The sequence below is a fragment of the Leucopleurus acutus genome (genome assembly GCF_964270905.1).
Source record: "Leucopleurus acutus genome assembly, chromosome: 14".
In the NCBI taxonomy this organism is placed as follows: domain Eukaryota; kingdom Metazoa; phylum Chordata; class Mammalia; order Artiodactyla; family Delphinidae; genus Leucopleurus; species Leucopleurus acutus.
Window position 1 is genome coordinate 82,872,578 of NC_139156.1, and position 21,630 is coordinate 82,894,207.

Below are 21,630 nucleotides of genomic sequence, written 5' to 3' on the forward strand. Positions count from 1 at the left end.
GGGCGCCGGGCCCCCGGAGTCCCGCGCGCTCTGCGCTGTCCCGCTACGACCGGCCGGGCCCCACGATGGCGCAGGAGCCCGCGCTAGACACCTCTGCTCCTCCCGGTTCTCAGGCCCTTCTGGACGTTCTGCTCCAGAACCTCTACGACTTTGGTGAGTACGGGCCTTCGGAGCCCACGTGGAGAGCGGACTTGAGCAGCGCGGAACTGGGCCGGCCTCCGCGACTAAAGGTTCTTGAACGTCGAGCACCTCTCAGCTCGTCCGACCCGGTTCTGACAGTGGGTCCCCCACTCGCTTCTGTCGGAGATCACCCTCCCCCGCGACCGGAGTCTGTTGAGCGTTTTTTATGAATTAAACCTCCTAGCTCGTCCTTCGGTGGGGACCGGCTTGCGTGTCGGAAGACCAAGGCTTTCAGACTTACCGGGGAGGTGTTCGCAGGACCTCGGGCTCTCGAAATAGCACCCCTTTTCCCCGAATCGCTTTTCTCCGGGAAGCCCCCTTTCCCCACGCACCCCCCAGACCCGCCTGACCCTCGGGCATTGGTGCCACCTTGTCATGTGGGGATCTCATCCTTCAGTGTGTCCCCTGCCAAGGACTTCGGGGGGCGGTTTCACAGGAAGCTCTTCATGACCTGTCATCCCTAAGTTGGCTGACTTATGTTCTCCTTCCTTTATCTTGACTGGGGAAGAGGAAGATAAAAGAGCTTATCGTTAAAGATTGGCAATTCCTGGCACTTGGGTAGGGAGACCGTTACACACACTCTGAAGAATTTGCCCCAGGGAAGGTGACATCATTTGTTACTGCACCAAAGATAATCGTTAGGCATTACTGCCTTTAAAGGCCAAACGTATTTCTTAAATTTGTAGCGTGATGTTGCTATTTTATTTTGGAGCCATTGCTCGAAATTCTAAGCTCATTACACAGTCAAAATAATAGCTAAAATCGTATTAAGAACTTACCATCCACTCCATGCTTTACAGGTATATACTCATTTAATTTTCACAACAATCCTATGAAATAGATGTTGTCATTAATACCATTATTACAAGACAGATCCCATTATTGTAGAAACAAGCACTAAAGGTTAAAAAACTTGAAGTTCACCCAGTTAGTAATTTTCAGAGCTTGGGTTCCAAGCCCTACACTGTCTGGCTCCAACCCCTGCACTTGTTACCGACTTGAACTGTGGACGGGGCATCTCTGTGCCCTTGGGAATGTCGGAAGACAGAGAGGACTTAGCCTCTGACCTTGAGAAGTCCTAGAGGAAAGGACTATTCTGCAAAATCCTAAATATAGTTCGTGTTAACACAGCCTGGAAATTATGCTTGGAGCTCTGAAGGCATGGGCTGTATCTACTCATTTCTATATGCCTGATGCCAAAGGTTAGTCGACTCTTAATACATATTTACTGAATAAAAGACTGAGAAAATAGACAAACATAAATAGCTAATGTTTGGAGAGCTCTGTAATAGTCATACTGTCGGTGAGTCGTTAGGCCTAGAGTTCTTGTCAGAACCTTCAGGTGACTGGTCAGAGTTTGAGCAGCTGAAACAAAGGGGAGGTGTGGAGATTTAGTTGAAAGTAAAGGCATTCAAATTAAGCCAGTTGTCTTAGGTTCATCTTAATTCATAACCGTGAAAGGAAATAGGAAGACCGCGGTCCCCACCTGTAACCCTAGAAAGTGTTAAAAAGAAACACTGGGGCTTCCCTGGTGGCGCAGTGGTTGAGAGTCCGCCTGCCAACGCAGGGGACACGGGTTTGTGCCCCGGTCTGGGAAGATCCCACATGCCGTGGAGCGGCTGGGCCTGTGAGCCATGGCCGCTGAGCCTGTGCTCCACAACGAGAGAGGCCACGACAGTAAGAGGCCCGCGTACCGCAAAAAAAAAAAAAGAAACACTGGCTGCAGTGGCAGATGTACTAACATTTTAATTGCAAAGTGTGAGCCAACGGGGATTACCAGTTTCTGGGGTATTGTGATGATGACACTTACAGTCAGGACCAAGGTGAGGACTAAAGTAATTGTGCTAGTAAGAGTCAAAGACGTAAATATAGTTACCTGGGAAAAGATGACTGTGCACTTTGGATTCTATAAATTGTGCAAATACGACCCTCTTGGAAGAAAAATAGTTTTTGTCTTTGTGTGTATTTCTGCATGTTTATAGCTGTGGCACATGTACACGTGCATTCGCGTGATTTGGTATTAGTGATAGCTAAAACACAAAATGTTTATTTTTCCTTTTGTGTTTGAACAAACAGGAGAGACGGAAGATGAAGCAGAGCAGAAAAGGATCAGAAAGAAAAGAGAGAAGAAAAGAGATATGGGGACCCCAGGGGCCTTGGTTGCAGAGCCAGATCTCCAACCTGGATCTCTTGTCAGAGGCCAGAGGAAGAGTGCTTCCAGCTTCTTCCAGGAACTCCAGGAAGAGCTGCAGGGTGTTCCCGCCGTGACCCCTGGTGGTTTCACTTCAGGACCTGTAGTCTCTAGTTCTGCAGTAGCCCCCTCTCCCCTGAGGAACGACAGGGAACCAGTAGAAGTGGTGGAATTTCACAGCAGAAGTAGAAAAAGAAAACAGAAGCCCAATCAAGACGAGAACGCAAAGGTAAGGAACTGGCCTTCGTGGTGAAAACCCTGATGCTGTCCTGCCACTGTTCTAGGCCCTGGGAACAAAAGGCAAAAACTGCTTCCTCTCAAGGAACTTGCATTCTGATGGAAAGCAGTGTGACTGCTGGGCAGCAACCTCAGGCTGAGCTTGGAAGTCTGACTCCGAATTCAGCCTCTGAGAGAGGCATGGCTGCTTATCCAGACTTTTTCACAAGTTTTTGTCCAGTTCATTGCAAAAATCCAGACGTCACGTATCTGTTGCTTTCCCCATGTCCTGTACACTTTTGTCTGTCATAAAAAGAAAGAGGATTGTCTTAGTTTCCTGGGGCTGCTGTACAGAAATGTATTCTTTCCAGTTCTGGAGGCCAGAAGTCCAAATCATGTTGTTGGCTGGGCCACGCTCCCTCTGCCGGGGGAGGGTCCTTCCTTGCTTCTTCCAGCTTCTGGCGGCTGCAGAGCTCTGGGCTCTTCCTCTGTCTTCACATGGACTTCTTCCTGGTGTCTGAGTCTCAACTCTCCTGCCTTTCTCTTAGAAGGACACCCGTCATTGGATTTAGGGCCACCCTAAATCTAGGATGGATCTTATCGTGAGATCCTTAACTTAATTACACTCCAAAGATGCTTTTTCCAAATAAGGTCACATTTGCAGATTCCCGGGGATTAGTGCATGGACATTTCTTTTTGGAGACCACGATTCAACCCACTACAAAGACAGTTAGGCTTGCGTATTCTTGATGAACATGTGAACACGTGCTAGTGACTGGTGTTTACCACATCTTTTCTAGAATTTAGTTAGTACTTTATGTCAAGCTCACCAGCATCTCTTCCTCAAAGATTATTAATGCATTCTGTAACCATATCTACCTTTATTTTAGGATTCTAGGTCAGCTTTCCAATTCTTACAGTATCCAAATATTGGGGCAATGGGAACTGTTACAGGCAGACCAAGAAATGGATTCCTTTGGCCCTTGCAGCCAGAGCCCCCAAGCCGGCCAGCCAGGGAGCTTCCAGAAAGACTGGTATTACCACAGAGTACCGCAGTGAGCCAGACATATTAGTATTTTCTCTGTGTGCCATGATGTGAAGAAGGTTGGAAAGCACTGTTGTGCAATACAATTATGTGTTTGGAGAATTTAACTGACATAAAGCATCTAGGCACCCTCCCTTGTTTCCTCAAAGGTCTCGGTCTTCACTTTCTGCTTAGACTCAACTTGTGTTCATCTTTCTGGAATAGAGAGTTTTCTTTCTAATAGAAAGGACAAAAAAGTTGGCATTGAATGAGTCTGCATCTCCCTATCTCTTAATAATGGAACATGTGTAGCAGGCTGTTATTCTTCTTTCTGCTCCAAAGAATCCCTTTTCATTGTAGTTGGCTTTTCTCAGGAACCTCAACTCGTTTTACATTTTGGACTTCCTCAACTTGATGAAATTTTTAGCTTCCTTGGTGGTTCTCCCCTTTTCTTTCTTTCTTTTTTTTTTTTTGTTTTTAATTGGAGTATGATTGCTTTACAATGTTGTGTTAGTTTCTGCTGCACAGCCAAGTGAATCAGCCATACGCATACACACATCCCCTGCCTCTTGGACCTCCTCCCCCCAGCCATCCCACCACACTAGGCCATCACAGAGCACCGGTCTGAGCTCCCAGTGCCTTACAGCAGGTTCCCAGTAGCTAGCTATTTTACACATGGTAGTGTATTTATTGTCAAACCTAATCTCCCGATTCGTCCCACCATCTCTTTCCCCCCATATGTCCACATGTCCATTCTCTACGTCTCCCTTTCTATTCCTGCCCTGCAACTAGGCTCATCTGTACCATTTTTCTAGATTCCACATATATGCATTAATATACGGTATTTGTTTTTCTCTTTCTGACTTAACTTCACTCTGTATGACAGACACTAGGTCCATCCACATCTCTACAAATGACCCAATTTCATTTATTTTATGGCTGAGTAATATTCCATTGTATACATGTACCACATGTTCTTTATCCATTCATCTGTCGATGGACACTTAGGTTGTTTCCATGTCCTGGCTGTTGTAAATAGTGCTGTAGTGAACATGGGGGTACATGTGTCTTTTTTTTTTTTTTTTTTTTTTTTTTTTGCGGTACACGGGCCTCTCACTGTTGTGGCCTCTCCCGTTGCGGAGCACAGGCTCCGGACGTGCAAGCTCATCGGCCATGGCTCACGGGCCCAGCCGTTCCGTGGCATGTGGGATCTTCCCGGACCGGGGCACGAACCTTTGTCCCCCACATCGGCAGACGGACTCCCAACCACCGCACCACCAGGGAAGTCCCTACATGTGTCTTTTTGAATTACAGTTTCTCAGTAATGGGATTGCTAGGTCATATGCTAGTTCTATTTTTAGTTTCTTAAGGAACCTCCATACTGTTCTCCACAGTGGCTGTATCAATTTACATTCCCAACAGTGCAAGAGGGTTCCCTTTTCTCCACACCCTCTCCAGCATTTGTTGCTTGTATATTTTTTGATGATGGTCATTCTGACCGGTGTGAGGTGATACCTCATTGTAGTTTTGATTTGCATTTCTCTAATAATTAGGGATGTTGAGCATCTTTTCATGTGCCTCTTGATGATCTGTATGTCGTTTTTGCTGAAATGTCTATTTAGATCTTCCACCCATTTTTTTTTCCACCCATTTTTTGATTGGGTTCTTTGATATTGAGCTGCATGAGCTGTTTGTATATTTTGGAGATTAATCCTTTGTCTGTTGCTTGATTTGCAAATATTTTCTCCCATTCCGTGGGTTGTCTTTTCATCTTGTTTATGGTTTCCTTTGCTGTGCAAAAGCTTTTAAATTTAATTAGGTCCCATTTGCTTATTTTTGTTTTTATTTTCAGTACTCTAGGAGGTGGGTCATAAAAGATCTTGCTGTGATTTATGTCAAAGAGTGTTTTTCCTATGTTTTCCTCTAAGAGTTTCATAGTGTCCAGTCTTACATTTAGGTCTTTAATCCATTTTGAGTTTATTTTTGTGTATGGTGTTAGGGAGTGTTCTAATTTCATTCTTTTACATGTAGTTGTCCAGTTTTCCCAGCACCATTTATTGAAGAGGCTGTCTTGTCTCCATTGTGTATCCCTTTGTCATAGATTAGGTGACCATAGGTGTGTGGGTTTATCTCTGGGCCTTCTGTCCTGTTCCATTGATCTATATTTCTGTTTTTGTGCCAGTACCATGCTGTCTTGATTACTGTAGCTTTGTAGTATAGTCTGAAGTTGGGGAGCTTGATTTCTCCAGCTCTGTTTTTCTTTCTCAACATTGCTTTGGCTGTGCGGGGTCTTTTGTGTTGCCACACAAATTGTATAATTTTTGTTCTGATTCTGTGAAAAATGCCATTGGTAATTTGATAGGGATTGCATTGAACCTGTAGACTGCTTTGGAAATAGTCATTTTCACAGTCTCAGTTCTTCCAATCCAGGGGCATGGTATATCTCTCCATCTATTTGTGTCATCTTTGATTTCTTTCATCATTGTTTTATAGTTTTCTGAGTACAGGTCTTTTGCCTCCTTAGGTAAGTTTATTCTTAGATATTTCATTCTTTTTGTTGTGATGATAAATGGGATTGTTTCCTTAATTTCTCTTTCTCATATTTCGTTGTTAGTGTTTAGGAATGCAAGAGATTTCTGTACGTTAATTTTGTATCCTGCAACCTTACGAGATTCATTGATTGTTCTAGTAGTTTTTTGGTGGCATCTTTAGGATTCTCTATGTATAGTATCATGTCATCTGCAAACAGTGACAGTTTTACTTCTTCTTTTCCAATTTGTATTCTTTTTATTTCTTTTTCTTCTCTGATTGCCACGGCTAGGATTTCCAATACCATCTTGAATAATAGTGGCGAGAGTGGACATCCTTGTCTTGTTCCTGATCTTAGAGGAAATGCTTTCAGTTTTTCACCATTGAGAATGATGTTTGCTGTGGGTTTGTCGTATATGGCCTTTATTATGTTGAGGTAGGTTCCCTCTGTCCCCATTTTCTGGAGAGTTTTTTATCATAAATGGGTGTTGAATTTTTTCAAAAGCTTTTTTTGCATCTATGGAGATGATCATATGGTTTTTATTCTTCAGTTTGTTATATGCTGTATCACATTGATTGATTTGCGTATATTGAAGAATCCTTCCATCCCTGGGATAAATCCCACTTGATCATGGTGTATGATCCTTTTAATGTGTTGGATTCTGTTTGCTAGTCCTTTGCTGAGGATTCTTGCATCTATGTTCATCAGTGATATTGGTCTGTAATTTTCTTTTTTGTGATATCTTTGCCTGGTTTTGGTATCAGGGTGATGGTGGCCTTGTAGAACGAGTTTGGGAATGTTCCTCCCTCTGCAGTTTTTTGGAAGAGATTGAGAAGCATAGATGTTAACTCTTCTCTAAATGTTTGATAGAATTCACCTGTGAAACCATCTGGTCCTGACTTTTGTTTGTTGGAAGATTTTTAATTACAGTTTCAATTTCATTACCTGTTCATTGGTCTGTTTATATTTTCTAATTCTTCCTGGTTCAGTCTTGGAAAGTTGTACCTTCCAAAAATTTGTCCATTTCTTCCAGGTTGTCCATTTTATTGGCATAGAGTTGCTTGTAGTAGTCTCTTATGATCCTTTGTAGTTCTGCGGTGTCAGTTGTAATCTCTCCTTTCTCATTTCTGATTTTATTGATGTGAGTCCTCTCCCTTTTTTTCTTGATGAGTCTGGCTTAAGGTTTATCAATTTTGTTTATCTTCTCAAAGAACCAACTTTTAGTTTCATTGATCTTTGCTATTGTTTTCTTCGTTTCTATTTCATTTATTTCTGCTCTGATCTTTATGATTTCTTTCCTTCTACTAACTTTGGGTTTTCTTTGTTCTTCTTTTTCTAGTTGCTTTAGATGTAAGGTTAGATTGTTTATTTGAGATTTTTCTTGTTTCCTGAGGTGAGCTTGAATTGCTATAAGCTTCCCTCTTAGAACTGCTTTTGCTGCCTCCCATAGATTTTGGATCGTCGTGTGTTCATTGTCATTTGTTTCTAGGTATTTTTTAAATTTCTCCTTTGATTTCTTCTGTGATCTCTTGGTTATTTAGCAGCGCAATGTTTAGCTTCCATGTGTTTGTGTTTTTTACGGTTTTTTTTCCTGTAACTGATTTCTGATCTCGTAGAGTTCGTCGGAAAAGATGGTTGATACGATTTCAGTTTTCTTAAATTTTCCAAGGCTTGATTTGTGACCCAAGGTGTGATCTATTCTAGAGAACGTTCAGTGTGCACTTGAGAAGAAAGTGTATTCTTCCGCTTTTGGGTGGAATATCCTATTATAAGTATGAATTAAGTCTGTCTGGTCTCTTGTGTCATTTAAAGCTTGTGTTTCCTTATTTATTTTCTGTCTGGATGATCTGTCTATTGGTGTAAGTGGGGTTTTAAAGTCTCCCCACTATTACTTTGTTATGGTTGATTTCCCCTATTATGGCTGTTAGCATTTGCCTTATGTATTGAGGTGCTCCTATGTTCAGTGCATAAATATATATAATTGTTTTCTTCTTGCATTGATCCCTTGATCATTATGTAGTGTCCTTCCTTATCTCTTGTAACAGTCTTTATTTTAAAGTCTATTTTATCTGATATGAGTATTGCTACTCCAGCTTTCTTGTGATTTCCATTTGCATGGAATATCTTTTTCCATCCCCTCACTTTCAGTCTGTATGTGTCCCTAAGTCTGAAGTGGGTTTCTTGTAGACAGCATATATGTGGGTCTTGTTTTTGTATCCGTTCAGCCAGTCTGTGTCTTTTGGTTGGAGCATTTAATCCATTTACATTCAAGGTGATTATCGATATGTATGTTCCTATTACCATTTTCTTAATTGATTTGGGTTTGTTTTTGTGGGTCTTTTTCTTCTCTTGTGTTTCCTGCTTAGAGAAGTCCCTTTAGCATTTGTTGTTAAGCCGGTTTGGTGTTGAATTCTCATAGCTTTTGCTCGTTTGTAAAGCTTTTGAGTTCTCTGTGAAATCTGAATGAGATCCTTGCTGGGTAGAGTTGTCTTGGTTGTAGGTTTTTCCCTTTCATCACTGTAAATATATCCTGCCACTCCCTTTTGGCCTGCAGAGTTTCTGCTGTGAAATCAGCTGATAACCTTACGGGGATTCCCTTGTATGTTATTTGTTGCTTTTTGTTGCTGCTGTAATATTTTTTCTTTGAATTTAATTTTTGTTTGTGTGCTTAATATGTGTGTTTCTCCTAGGGTTTATCCTGTATGCAACCCTCTGTGTTTCCTGGACTTGGGTGACTATTTTGTTTCCCATGTTAGGGAAGTTTTTGACTATAATCTCTTCAGATATTTTCTCAGACCCTTTCTCTTTCTCTTCTTCTTCTGGGACCCCTGTAATTCGATTGTTGGTGCATTTAATGTTGTCCACAGGTCTCTGAGACTGTCCTCAGTTCTTTTCATTCTTTTTTCTTTCTTCTGCTCCCTGGCAGTTATTTCCACCATTTCATCTTCCAGGTCACTTATCTGTTCTTCTGCCTCAGTTATTCTGCTATTGATTCCTTCTAGAGTATTTTAAATTTCAGTTATTTTGCTGTTCATCACTGTTTGTTTGCTCTTTAGTTCTTCTGGGTCCTTGTTAAAAGTTTCTTGTATTTTCTCCATTCTGTTTCCGAGATTTTGGATCATCTTTACTATCATTACTCTGTATTCTTTTTCAGATAGGTAGCCTATTTCCTCTTCATTTATTTGGTCTTCTAGGTTCTTACCTTGCGCCTTCATCTGTAACGTAGTTTTTGTTGTCTCATTTTTATTTATGGGTGGGGCTGGATTCCTGTCTTACTGGTTGTTTCGCCTGAGGCGTCCAGCACTGGAGTTTGCAGGTAGTTGGGTAGAGCTGGGTCTTGGTGCCGAGATGAGGACCTCCCGTCTCCGGGAGGCTTCACTCCAATTAATATTCCCTGGGGTCTGAGGTTCTCTGTTAGTCCAGCGGTTTGGACTCGGCCCTCCCACCACAGGAACTCAGGCCTGACCCCCAGCCTGGGAACCAAGATCCTGCAAGCAGTGTGGCACGGCAAAAGAAAAGAAAAAAAAAAGGAGTGGTACAATAACAAAGCATAAAAGATAAAATAAAATTAGAAAGATAAAAAATACATTAGGAAAAATAAAAATAGAATTGAAACAGCTACAACAAGGTAAAACAGAACCACAAGAGAAAAAAGAAAAAACAGGAAAAACAGAAAGGCCGGGAAGGGCCTTGGCTATGGGGGGGGGCAGAGCTTAGGTGGGGAGGGGTGGTGGGAGGTGGACCTTAGGTGGGGGAGGGGTTTAGGGCGGGCCGGGGCCTCAGGCTTCGCACCTGAACTCTGCTGGGGGAGAGGCAGCGTGGCCCTAGGGGGCCTCCGGAGTGTGCAGTTCCGGGGTTTGGAGGTCGGGCCCTCAGTGAGGGTGTGTGAGTGGCGCTTAGGCTCAGCATAGCTGGAGGGCGTCTTGGAGTGGGTGTAGAGGCGGGGCCTCGGGTGGGGGCAGGGGCGGGGCTTGGGCTCTGTGCTGCCAAGGCGCCCGAGTGGGCAGGGAGAGCGCTGGCCGCGCTCCCTTCCGTTCCTCCGCTCCCCTGAGGGTCTCCCTGTCGGTGCTGAACCCCTAACCGTGGGTGGGCTCCGTGGAGGCGGGGAGGGGAGAAGGTATGAGAACTCCTTCCCTCCTCCAGCTGCCCCTCAGGGGTGCCGGTCCTGGAGGTCCGGCCTTTCTTCTGCTCCCCCTTCCCCCCGCAACTCCCTCAGGACCCGTGCGGCTGGAGGGGGCCTCGGTGGGCAGAGGATCAGGCCCGGGATCTCAGCTGGCTCCCCGGGGCCCAAGTGGGCAGGGGAAACCTGGCCACGCTCCCTTTTGATCCTCTGCCCACCCAACCGTCCCTCCCCTTTCCCCTCCGGGCGTGGGATCCCTTCCCCTCCCCCAGCCGCCCCTCGAGTCTAGTCCCGCCTCCACTTCTCCTCCCCCTTCACTTCCCCGCATGCCCCACGTTCTGCCCGGTCGCTGGGAGTTCCTCCCGTCCCCTTAGGGGTCCTTGGTCCCCCACCGGTGCCTGGTAGGTGCCCTAGTCATGCGGAGACACAAACCCCGCGTCCTCCTAGTACACCATCTTGACCCTTTTCTCCTTTTTAAAGTTTATCTTCTGAAAATGTGAATGTGTCTGGCTAAGGAGACAGTATATGTGGACACAGTAAAAACACATACGCCCATAAAAAGACTTTAGAATGTTGACATTGCAACATATAAATAACTGCAAATTAATATAGAGCTAGTTGTTATGGCATATCCTGGGTATAGGGCATGCCAGGCAAAGGATAGACCATTGGAGTAATTAAGACACATAGTGCTCTGCTAAGAGTTTGTGCAACATGGGAACAGGTACATGTGGCCCCTGCTCTCTGAAGACTTACAAGTCACCGTAGGACAGTGCAGACATGGGGTCCGCAAAAATACGTGATCAAATAATGGTAGCCTCCATTGACCAGTCGTGCAATCAGCTGGCCGTCTTTGAAGTTTTCTTTTTATTTCTGTTTTCCTTTTATTTCTCCATTTATGTGGCTCCCCCCACTAGTCGAGTCTCCATGTGAGTTCCTGTTGCCCTCTGTTGTCTGAAGTATAATCGAGAACACAAGAGGTACTGGCAAGTAAATGACCTTCTTTTCCCAGAATTTAGGCTTGTGCAATAAACAATGATTAAACTACATAGTGTATTGAAACAGATTTTCGTAGGTGTGATATGACGATTTATAATAAGAAATATTAAATATTTGTCCCTGTTTCTGGCACAGAGCTAAAACCCTTGGAATTTCTTAAGAGATGAGAACAGTAAAGGTGTCTTTTGTTGTGTTAGTGAAATGACTTGGAAAGCGTCCTTGAATGGGGACTGGTTGCCAGGAGAACCAACCTTGTGATTAGAGAACCTATGCCCTGACTTCTGGGGAGGGCAAAGGGGCTAGTTGCCAGTGGCCAATGATTTACTCAATTATGCCTGTGTGATGAAACCTCTGAGACTCCAGAAGGACGGTTTGGAGAGCTTCCAGGTTGGGAGAGTGGAACCTGGAGAGCGTGTGGAAGTTCCTCGCCCTTCCCACGAGCCTTGCCCTCTGCATCTCCTCCATCTGGTTGTCCCTGAGTTATGTCCTTTTAGAATAAGCTGGTGATCTAGGAGGTAAACGGGTTTCTTGAGTTCTGTGATCCACTCTAGCAAATTAGTTGAACCCAAGGAGGGGGTCATGAGAACTTCCAGTCTGTAGGCAGTCTGTTAGAAGTACTACAGGTAACAACCTGGGCTTGCATTTGGCCTCTGAAGTGGGGACCGTATCGTAGGACTGAGCCCCTTCACCTGCGGAACCTGTGCCATCTCTGGTAGATAGTGTCAGAGTAGCACTGAACTGTAGGACACCTGACTGTGTGGGACCGTTGCTCCCTTGTGTGGGAAACCCTTCCCCCTGCATCGGAGTTGTTGACCAGAACCCCTTTTAATGGACTTATCTGGGAACTTGGTCACCATTTGTTTAATATTTTACCCATTCCAGATAGCTGACCTACAAGTGAACTTCCTGATCATGTCCCATTTGTAAAGCTCTATAGATGTAGTCTGCCCAGAAATCTTATTCATTCATTTATTCCACAAATAATTGGGTGCTTACTCTTTGCCAGGCCCAGGAGATCCCACAGTAAACAAGGTACAGCCCTCTTCTCTCATGGAGTGTATGGTTTACTGGTGGATTGGGCAAACCCTGGATAAATTAATATCAATAATATACTTAAAAAGAGCTATAAACCCTCTGAAGGAAAGATACAGGGTCCTGAGAGTAACAGGCAGAACTTCCTTTAGAGCCAGTGGTCAGAGGTGTCCGAGGAGGTGACTTGAGGCTGATGCTTTGTTGCAGGGTGCTGGGGAAGGAGAGAGCAGAGTAATGCAGGGGAGGGAAGCTGCCTTGCAAATGCCCTGAGCTGTAGAGAGGCCTGCGGGGTTCCAGGAGCTAGAAGACAAGGGGGAGGGGGACGGAGGGGGGAAGGTGTGGGCTGTTGGAGAGACAGGCTGAGGCCAGCCCGCACCAGGCCTCGGAGACATGGGGCCTTTGGAGTTAGTTTAAAGCACATGGAAAGCCACCAGAGAATTTAAGCAAGGGCGTGAAGTGATCTGATTTATATTTTAAAAAGATGGCTCTGCCCCCTGCGTGGTAAATGGATCATAGGTGAGCAGTAGCCAGAGGCATGAGGGGACCGAGTGAGGATTACTGCAGGGGTCCAGGTTCAAAACGGCGTGGCCTGGACTTGTGATTTGAGGATTGAGTGGATGAACTCACTCTTTAATGAGTGCAAGGCTGCCTATAAGGAAGAAAATTCCTGTGCTCTTAAGAGATGAAAGGGTCATGTGTAGCTTCAAATGATCCAAGTATTGTCCGGCCTTCAGAGGTGTGTCTGATCGATGTGATTCTTCCACCCCTAGCACTGGTGCATCTCATGAACCTTACGGCCTCCACAGAAAAGAGACAAGAAGGATACAGTAGAAATAATAGAACAGTGTACTGTAGGCCAGAAGGGACGCCTGGATCCTGTGGCCTGGGCTGAGGTGCACATACACTGCTCTGAACATGTAAGCAATTGCTGAGTAAAGATTTACCAGTATTTCCTGAGTGCTTACTTGTACTAACCGTGATTATTTACATTCATTAACTAGTTCAGTATCTCATTAGGTCTTCACAGCGTGACCTGTCTTCATTTCGCAGAAGAGGTTGATGCCTAGAGAGGTTGAGCTCTTTGCCTGCATTTAAGCAGGTACCCCACCATCCCATATCCGCAGTTCCAAAACCCCAGAGCTTTGGAAAGCACAGGCTAGGTGGTTTTTTTAAATTTGGCGCAAATTTATTTGGCAGTAAAGCCCGACCTGAACTGAAGTGAGGCTTAAGAGTTATTTCTGTTGGTTCCATTGGGCGTGAATATTCATAGGCATTGCTGCCGAAACGTGAATGTGCTTAATTACGGGTTGCTGTCTTGGACAGTATTCAGTATATTCACAGCATCACCATCTGAATTGTCTCAGGGTTCCAGATGAAGGATTGTGGATGTGAAATAAGTGCTAGAGCTCGGGTTCAGACCCCAGACTTTCTGGCTTAAAAGCTGTGTGCCCAACTACTACACAAGCGAGAGGGAATGTAGGTTAGTTAGGCTGTTTGTCTCTTGAGGAACACAAGTGTACTGCACCAGAAGCGTCACTAGACATAAAGACATTCTGTCAAGTTATTGCCCCAGGTTCTTGTTTTTTTTTAATGTTTATTTTATTATTTATTATTTATGTATTTATTTTTGGCCACGCCCCATGGCACATGGGATCTTAGTTCCCCGACCAGGGATCCAGCCTGCGCCCTCTGCGTTGGAAGCATGGAGTGTTAACCACTGGACTGTCAGGGAAGTCCCTGCCCCGGGTTCTTACTGCCCTCATAATCTCTGCCGTACCCCAGGGCTGCCCTGAAGTCCATCACCCTTTAGCTGTACCATGTCCCCTACTGTTTAGTATATCGAGTGTCAGATAGGTATTAAGAAGAAAGTAATCTAATTGAAATAATTTGCGCTCAAGAAGATATGAAAAAGTTTCTCAGTATTCCCAGAACTGCTGGCATAATTAAAAAGAGAGTGTTTATTTACCCAACTCTTCTCTAATGGGACAAAGTTTGGACAGGGTAACTAATAGAAGAAAAATCTTACCAGTGCAGGAGAAGATACTTTTGGTCAGCAAGTCAGCCCGTGAGAAAGTTCACTGAGTCTGGTACTCAAGTCTGAGTCTGCTTCTTATAGCTTGCTTTCTTCTTCACTACCTAACAGACAAGTTCTCACAATCTCCAAACGTTTCTCTCTCTCGTGTGTGGGACAGGGAGGCTTTATCAGTCAAGATGGGTGAGACAGTGGTTCCGTAACAAGTAGTCCCTACGTCTCAGTGGTTTAAAGGCAAAAGTTCATCTTGTTCTCATGTTACGTGTTCATCAGGATTGTCAGGGCAGACTGCTATGATCCATGCCGTCCTATTCTAGGGGCCCAGGGTGATAGGGGCTCCACCATTTGGTGGAGAAGGGGAGTTGATGAAGCCTTTTTTTTTAAATTTATTTTTTATTTTTTGGCTGTGCTGGGTCTTTGTTGATGCGTGCGGGCTTTCTCTAGTTGTGGCGAGCGGGGGCTACTCTTTGTTGCGGTGCATGGGCTTCTCAGTGCAGTGGTTTCTCTTGTTGTGGAGCACGGGCTCTAGGGCATGTGGGCTTCAGTAGTTGTGGCTCATGGGCTTAGTTGCTCCGCAGCATGTGGGATCTTTCCAGACCAGGGCTCGAACCCGTGTCCCCTGCACTGGCAGGCGGATTCTTAACCACTGCACCACCAGGGAAGTCCCGATGAAGGCTCTTAGAGGTTTCATGTGGAAGGGGCATGCTTCCATCTGCTCACACTTTGGCCAAAACAAGTCATGTAGCCGTGCCTAACTTCAGGTAGGCAGCAAAGCCTAGTTCTCCTGTGAGCCTAGAAGTGGAGGAGGACCCGGTATTACCTGTAGGCACTAGTGCCCCCTGCCACAGTAAGGGTAGGGGAAAGAAGACAGGGGAGACCACTGATTATTTCTAAATGCAGGTGCTGCATTGTGAATACTGTACTAAAGTGGTTTTAAAGCTAAAAGTAGAAATTAAAGTTAAGGTAGTGGTGGGGATCATGCTAATAGACTCAGCATCATGATAATTATCCAAGAATTTTTTCTGTAAAGAAGGATCTGTTACTGAACCAGGTCCATTTGCCCGACGTGCAGCAAGCCAGACGCCTAGATGCCGAGGTTTACAGTTTATTCAAGAGGCAGCCAAGTGAGGAGATGGGAGAACAAGTCTGAGATCCGCCTCCCAACAGCGAGGGGGCTGGGGTCTTTATGGGATAAGCATGGTGGTCTTAGGAGTGGGGAAGGGTGATCGGAGGAAGGGGAAAAGGTGAGGTAATCGGTGTTCTGTGCAGGCGTATCTGGGTCACAGGCGTCTGTGTTCAGAATGGAGGTGCTCAGCGTGATCGGAGCTTTCTGGCCCCTGACCTCAAAAGGCCCTTCCTCAGACACCTGCGCAGGCCCATTTTAGGGCTGATGACCCGGCCAGCCTTAGCCAGCTCACACGGGGCAGGAGCTGACTCCAAATTCCTGCAAAACAACTAGGCTACGAGAAGCTGGTAGGCATGCAGTTAAAGAGAGGGGAAAGGAAAGAACAAAATAACTGAAGCGAGCTTAACCAGTGAAGGCAGGTTACAAGCAGAAGGGTTTTAACAAGCCATTCCCCTGTCCGTTGCTCTCCGCACAGACCCTGCCCCTCCGAGCCAGAGGCCAGGACTGCTTTTCTAGATGCTGCATGGCTGGGATGGCCTGAGGTTGAGTAGAGACCGCTGTCCTTGGCCAGATTTGACAATAGTTTCCTTGAAGTCTCAAACTTCTGGTCAATTCTATGGATTGGTAACCACAGCCAGGGGATATATTGATGCAAAGAGTCACATATTTTGATGGCATTTCCAGTAGCATTATTTTCTGTGGGGAATTATAAACCCAGTCTCCATCATTTCTAGAAATCTGATGTTCCTGAAAGAAAATTTCAACTCAAGAGAGTTTAAGAGAGTTAGCCATTATTCCAGTGGCTGGATAGGAGGGAAGAAAAGAGGGAATTCTTTCTCTCTCCCTCCCTCCCTCCTTTCCCCTCCCAGCTTGTGGGATCTTAGTTCCCCAACCAGGGATTGAACCCCGGGCCATGGCATAGAAAGCGCTAAGTCCTAACCACTGGACCGCGAGGGAATTCCTGAGAATTATTTAAATATGACCTTTTTACCCTCTAAAATTCTGCTCAGTTATCCTTTTCTAAACCCCCCACCATACAGTTTCCCACATTTGGTGTGTGAGATACAGACATTGGTCTCTCTCTTACTCTCTTTTCTTTTTTAGTTTCTCGTCAGTCTTTTCTTAAACTTTGAAACCTTAAATTTATTTTCTCCATTTGTCTTCCATTAGCTGTTAATTAGGCTTCTGTGCAACAAGCATGTATTATTGTTTGTTATTTAGGCATCTGGGCCAGTTTCAAGGCTTTTAAAAACATGAGTATGCTCTTGGTGTGATGGATGCTATAAGGAACAGATGACCTTAATAAGAATGTTTTCTTTTCCTTTTCAGACCAAAACTAGTATCCTCAAGAAAGATGTGGATGTACAAGAATTTAACTTAGAAAAGGTACGTGCTTTGAAATTCTTAATTTTTTCAGCTTTGTAACAAAAATGCATATGTTTACATGTTGTCCAATGGTTGGGGAAATGGCGAAGCACATCACACTACATTTACTTGATTCAACATTGTGCAGTCGTTTAAAACATGTCGGTTTTGTGACTACAGTGTCAATGATACAATGGTAAGTAGGAAAAGCAAGGATGTGTGTGTTCTGTGGTTGTGACTAGGTTTTAAAAATGTGTGGGAGAGACTTCCCTGGTGGTCCAGTGGTTAAGACTCCACCCTCCCAATGCAGAGGGCCCGGGTTCGATCCCTGGTCAGGGAACTAGATCCCACATGCATTTCACAACTAAGAGTCCATGTGCTGCAATGAAGGTCCCACGTGCCGCAATGAAGTTCCCACGTGCCGCAACTAAGACCTAGCGCAGCCAAAATAATACATAAATAAATAAATAATAGTAATAAAAATTTAAAAATAATGTGTGAGAAAAAAGACAGGAAGTAATCCAGCTGCCGAGAGTGGGTATTGGTGACGTTTTCTCTTCTACAATATGTTTTTAAAGAAAGAACATGGACCTGTGTTTGAAGCTGCTGTGATAAAGGGTTTCCACGTGTGAGTAGATGTATTTGGGAAGGTACTTTTAGTTGTTGCCTTTATGGGTAATAGCTTGTTTTAGGGCACATCCTACAGTACAGCAGAGCTCTGCGGGTCACCCTCATTTTGTCACTAATTTGTGTGGAGATAAGTCTTTGCTTCGACTGCCTGCATTCAGTGTGGGAGAATGGCGTGGGGAGGTTATGGACCTTTGTGAGACTCCACAAAGCTGCTTAAACCACGCCGTGACAGCACTCTTGCGAGGTGTAGCCCCTGCAGGTCCTCCATAAAAGTGCTGGGCTTGCAGCCCATCGTGTCTGGCAGGCAGCACTCCTAGGGCTGTGTTTCCTCTGTGGAGTTTCTGGAAGGCACTTGGGCCTGACTGTGCTTTGTGTCTGCAGGCTCGTTTGGAAGTGCACCGGTTTGGGATCACAGGTTATGGAAAAGGAAAGGAGAGAGTCCTGGAGCAGGGACGCGCCATTATGCTGGGCGCTAAGGTGAGGGCTGCTTCTGCCTCCCACCCGCAGACGGGGTGCAGCAAAGGGGGGCGCCCCGGGCAGGACAGGGCGGGGGCAAAGGCCAAGTCAGAAATGATGCTTGGTGTCCTTTCTCATTTCAGCCTCCCAAAAATAGTTATGTGAATTACAAGGTTTTGCAGGAGCAAATCAAAGAAAAAAAGTCTGCAAAGGAAAAAGTAAAGAGAACGGTAGGTGTGATAGCCTTTTCTTAAACTAGAACAGAAAGGTGGTTGCAATTTGCTGGACCCCGCTGCTTGGAAAGCAGTCTAGACAGCAACAAATCTAGAGTTACATGACTGTTCTTACCCTCTCTTCAAGTCAGCTACATTTTGTGATACCAGCCACATAATCTGACTTATTTACCTGAAAGGTTTGCTTTGAAATAGCAGACTCCTGTTCAGGTACTGGGAGCTACTTTGACCTTTTCCCTATATGCAGTCTTTTTTTTTTTTTTTTTTGCCTTTTACATTGTATAGAACACACGGACTTCTGAAAAACCACAAGGGAAATAGATGTTACGCTCCCTCCCTTTTGCCTAAAATGGAAGATTTGACATTTCTCCTGTCTGTTTTCTCTGAATGGCCTTTCACAGTCTTGAAAGGGTTTTAGGATGAAACTTTGTATAATTAACATGCCTACTTGAAAAACATATTAAAAATAAATGATATCTCTGTGGCTTTTGGTCACAAACCTCTTGCCTTTTTTTTGAATCTCCATTACTGATACATATGTTTTCTTTAATTGTGAAATCAGGCCCAGGACACAGATATTTTCAAGAAAAAGAAGAGGAAAGGACAGGAAGACAGGTGAGTGATACCATCAGGTACTCGGGTGGAATGATTTGGATATATCCATTGGTTAGTTCTGAACATAATACCTTGAATTGATGTGGTGTTTCTAGCCTGATACAGTGGTGCACTGTCTCTCCTGATCCTAAGTCAGCCCTTGAGGGGGAAGACAGGATTCAGTAAATTGTCCAAGATCAGACAACTCCCTCAGGATTGAACTAGGAACCTTCTCCAGTCTCCCATTTTCAAAGACCAGACATGTGCAGTGACTAGGGAAAAGCTGAGGCTGACGTTTCCAACAAGACCTCTGTCCCCTCCTAAGAGAGCCTGTGCTGCCTGCACTTGCATGACCACATGAGGCAGAGCACCGTGGTTTGAGTAATGGAGCGTTGATTTTGTGCCTTTCTGCTTGCTTCTTAGCTTTTGTTCAAGTACCTTTTTCTCTCTCCTCAAATTACTGTTTCGAAATCTACTTTTGTCTTGAGCTTTTTCTTGGACCCCTAGCGAGCTTGCACATGCTGGAAGGTGGTCATCTCTTCTGGTTGTGTGGTCTGTCAAGGGCCCACTGTGCGCCGGCACCTAGGTGTCTAGGTGTTGGGCGTACAGCCATGATCACACTGAGAGTCCCCGCCCTGGAGGAGCTTATATTTTAGGGAGGGAAACACAGCAAAACATCTAAACAGATAAGTAAGGGCATGTCAGGTCCTGGCAGGTTTTGTGAGGAGGTTGAAATAGTGCATCGTGAGAGAACGTCACTGAGGGTGGGCTGGTGTGTCGTTCTAAGGAGGCCGCATCTGAGTCGAGAACTGAGTGGGGAAGATCCGGAAAGATCTGGTAGCAGAATATTCAACGTGGAAGAAACCAGTGCAAAGGCCCTAGGGCAGGAGGCAGTTGGCATGTTCAGGGACGCAGGAAGCTAGTGGTGCTGCAGTGGGGCGGGGGCCTTGCATGGGAGGGGCCCGGAGGTTGCAGGGCCAGACCTCGGTGGCCTGGTTGGTGGTGCTGAAATCCTTTTGTATAAGCTTAACTATAGTACCTTCCTCTCACTTTAAATGTAGGAAATCCAAAAAGAAGAAATCAGCTCCCAGTATTTTGTCAAGTGGACGGATTGGACAGGTTGGAAAATTCAAAAATGGGACACTGATTCTGAGCCAAGTTGATATCAAAAAAATAAATTCTTCCAGAGTGGCTAAATGAAGTACTTTATAAAATAAAGAGAGAAATGGGAAAGTGCCGGTGTACTGAAACTGGACCCCTACAAGACTTCCAGATTATTCTTATTTACTTCATATTTCATAGACTGCTCTTTTATTTTAGGGAACAGAATCAAATTGAAATAATAAAATTTCTATCTGCTGAAGTGTCTGATTTTTGTGTGTGTGTGTGTGATAACCATGTTGGGCCACAACTGTAATGTGAATCTGAAGTAAAACTGAAACCGTGTAACTCAGACTGGGACTTGAACCCACAGGCTTCCAGCTGAGGTCACACACCTGGTCTCAGGACTTCATGAAGCTCAGGTTCTTGGTGTCTCATCGCAGAAAGAATTCAGCGAGAGACAAAGTGATAGATGGGTAAGAAGTGGATTTATTCAGAGAGACACACACTCCACCCACAGAGCATTGGCCATCTCAGAAGGCGACAGTGGCACCAGGGTCTGGGGTTGCCCGTTTTTATAGGGTGGGTCATTTCACAGGCTAATGAGTGGTAGGAGTATTCCAGCTGTTTGGGGGAAGGGGTGGGGATTTCCAGGAACTGGGCCACCGCCCTCTTTTTGACCCTTGTGGTCGCTCTTGGAACTGTCATGGCGCCTGTGGGTGTGTCATTTAACTTGCTGATGTGTTACAGTGAGCGTATACTGGGGCTCAAGGTCTAGTGGAAGCCGACTCGTCCGCCATCTTGGACCCATTTGGTTCTAATCAGTTTATATCGTGTCCTCGGGCTATGTCATTCTTTCAAAGGTTGTGCCCTGCCCCCTTCCCTCCTGTTTCAAAACTATTGAGAAGAATGTTTTAATATTCTCCATCAAGGTTCACTCGGGTTTCACTTTCACTGGTGTTTTGTGCATTTGCTTGTAGATATTTCATAATTTTACGGATTTGTAGATGCTAATAATTAGCTTAAAATTGCTTTTTAATTTTCTAAAAATGATTTAATGTTACTATATCATCAAAGAACTAAGAATGTGATCATTTGTCAGTTGTTTTGTGGGAAAAGCATTTTCGATTTTCAGCCAAAGTGTATAAACTCTACTTTGTAAGAACTTGTATAAATAAAATACAACTTTTGTGGTAAAAATGACCATGACTATTAAATAACACAACAGATGAGTTAAGCAAATGTTATCTCCTTCTAAGTCATCACCTGGGGTAATCATACATATATTTTAAAATAATATTGCCCTTGTTGAAAGTGTCTGGAACTTCTCAAAGCTTGTGGAACTTTAAAAAAAAAGGTCTTCAATTTTTTTGTTTTCAGTGCCAAAAATTGAGATCCAAGCCTAACAAATAATAAAGTTTTGGTGAAAACAGAGGGGTACTTTTCACTGCTGGCTGACTTTCTTAAGCGACTCATACATTGACTCTGAAGGCATTGCCATTGTTCAAAATATGCTTTGAATTGAAGCAAGATTGGAAATGTTTTATTAAGTGAAACACTGTAACTTTTATTTTTCAGGTTCACTTTGAAAGGCGGTGTTCGTTAGGGTGTATATTCTGGCAGTTTTTAAGAGGGACGTTTTAAAAAAAAATTTATATTTACTTTTGGCTGTGTTGGGTCTTCGTTTCTGTGCGAGGGCTTTCTCTAGTTGCGGCAAGCAGGGGGCCACTCTTCATCGTGGTACGTGGGCCTCTCACTATCGCGGCCTCTCTTGTTGCGGAGCACAGGCTCCAGACGCACA

The 21,630-nt window shown here is 44.6% G+C and overlaps 1 protein-coding gene across 2 annotated transcripts; it reads left to right on the forward strand.

Annotated features, from left to right (window-relative positions):
• Positions 1–18: 18 nt before the first annotated feature.
• FSAF1 (40S small subunit processome assembly factor 1) lies at positions 19–20,361 on the forward strand. Of its 2 annotated transcripts, none has more exons than XM_082854521.1 (7): positions 19–153; positions 2,257–2,600; positions 16,780–16,836; positions 17,827–17,922; positions 18,045–18,135; positions 18,703–18,749; positions 19,790–20,361. In XM_082854521.1, exons 1-7 carry the CDS (start codon positions 66–68, stop codon positions 19,889–19,891), a joined length of 825 nt encoding a protein of 274 aa, XP_082710647.1. In that variant the 5' UTR covers positions 19–65; the 3' UTR covers positions 19,892–20,361. The 2 variants fall into 2 exon arrangements, with proteins under 2 accessions (XP_082710647.1, XP_082710646.1); XM_082854520.1 differs by having other exon boundaries at positions 18,045–18,131; positions 18,697–18,749; positions 19,790–20,358.
• The last annotated feature ends 1,269 nt before the right edge of the window (positions 20,362–21,630 follow it).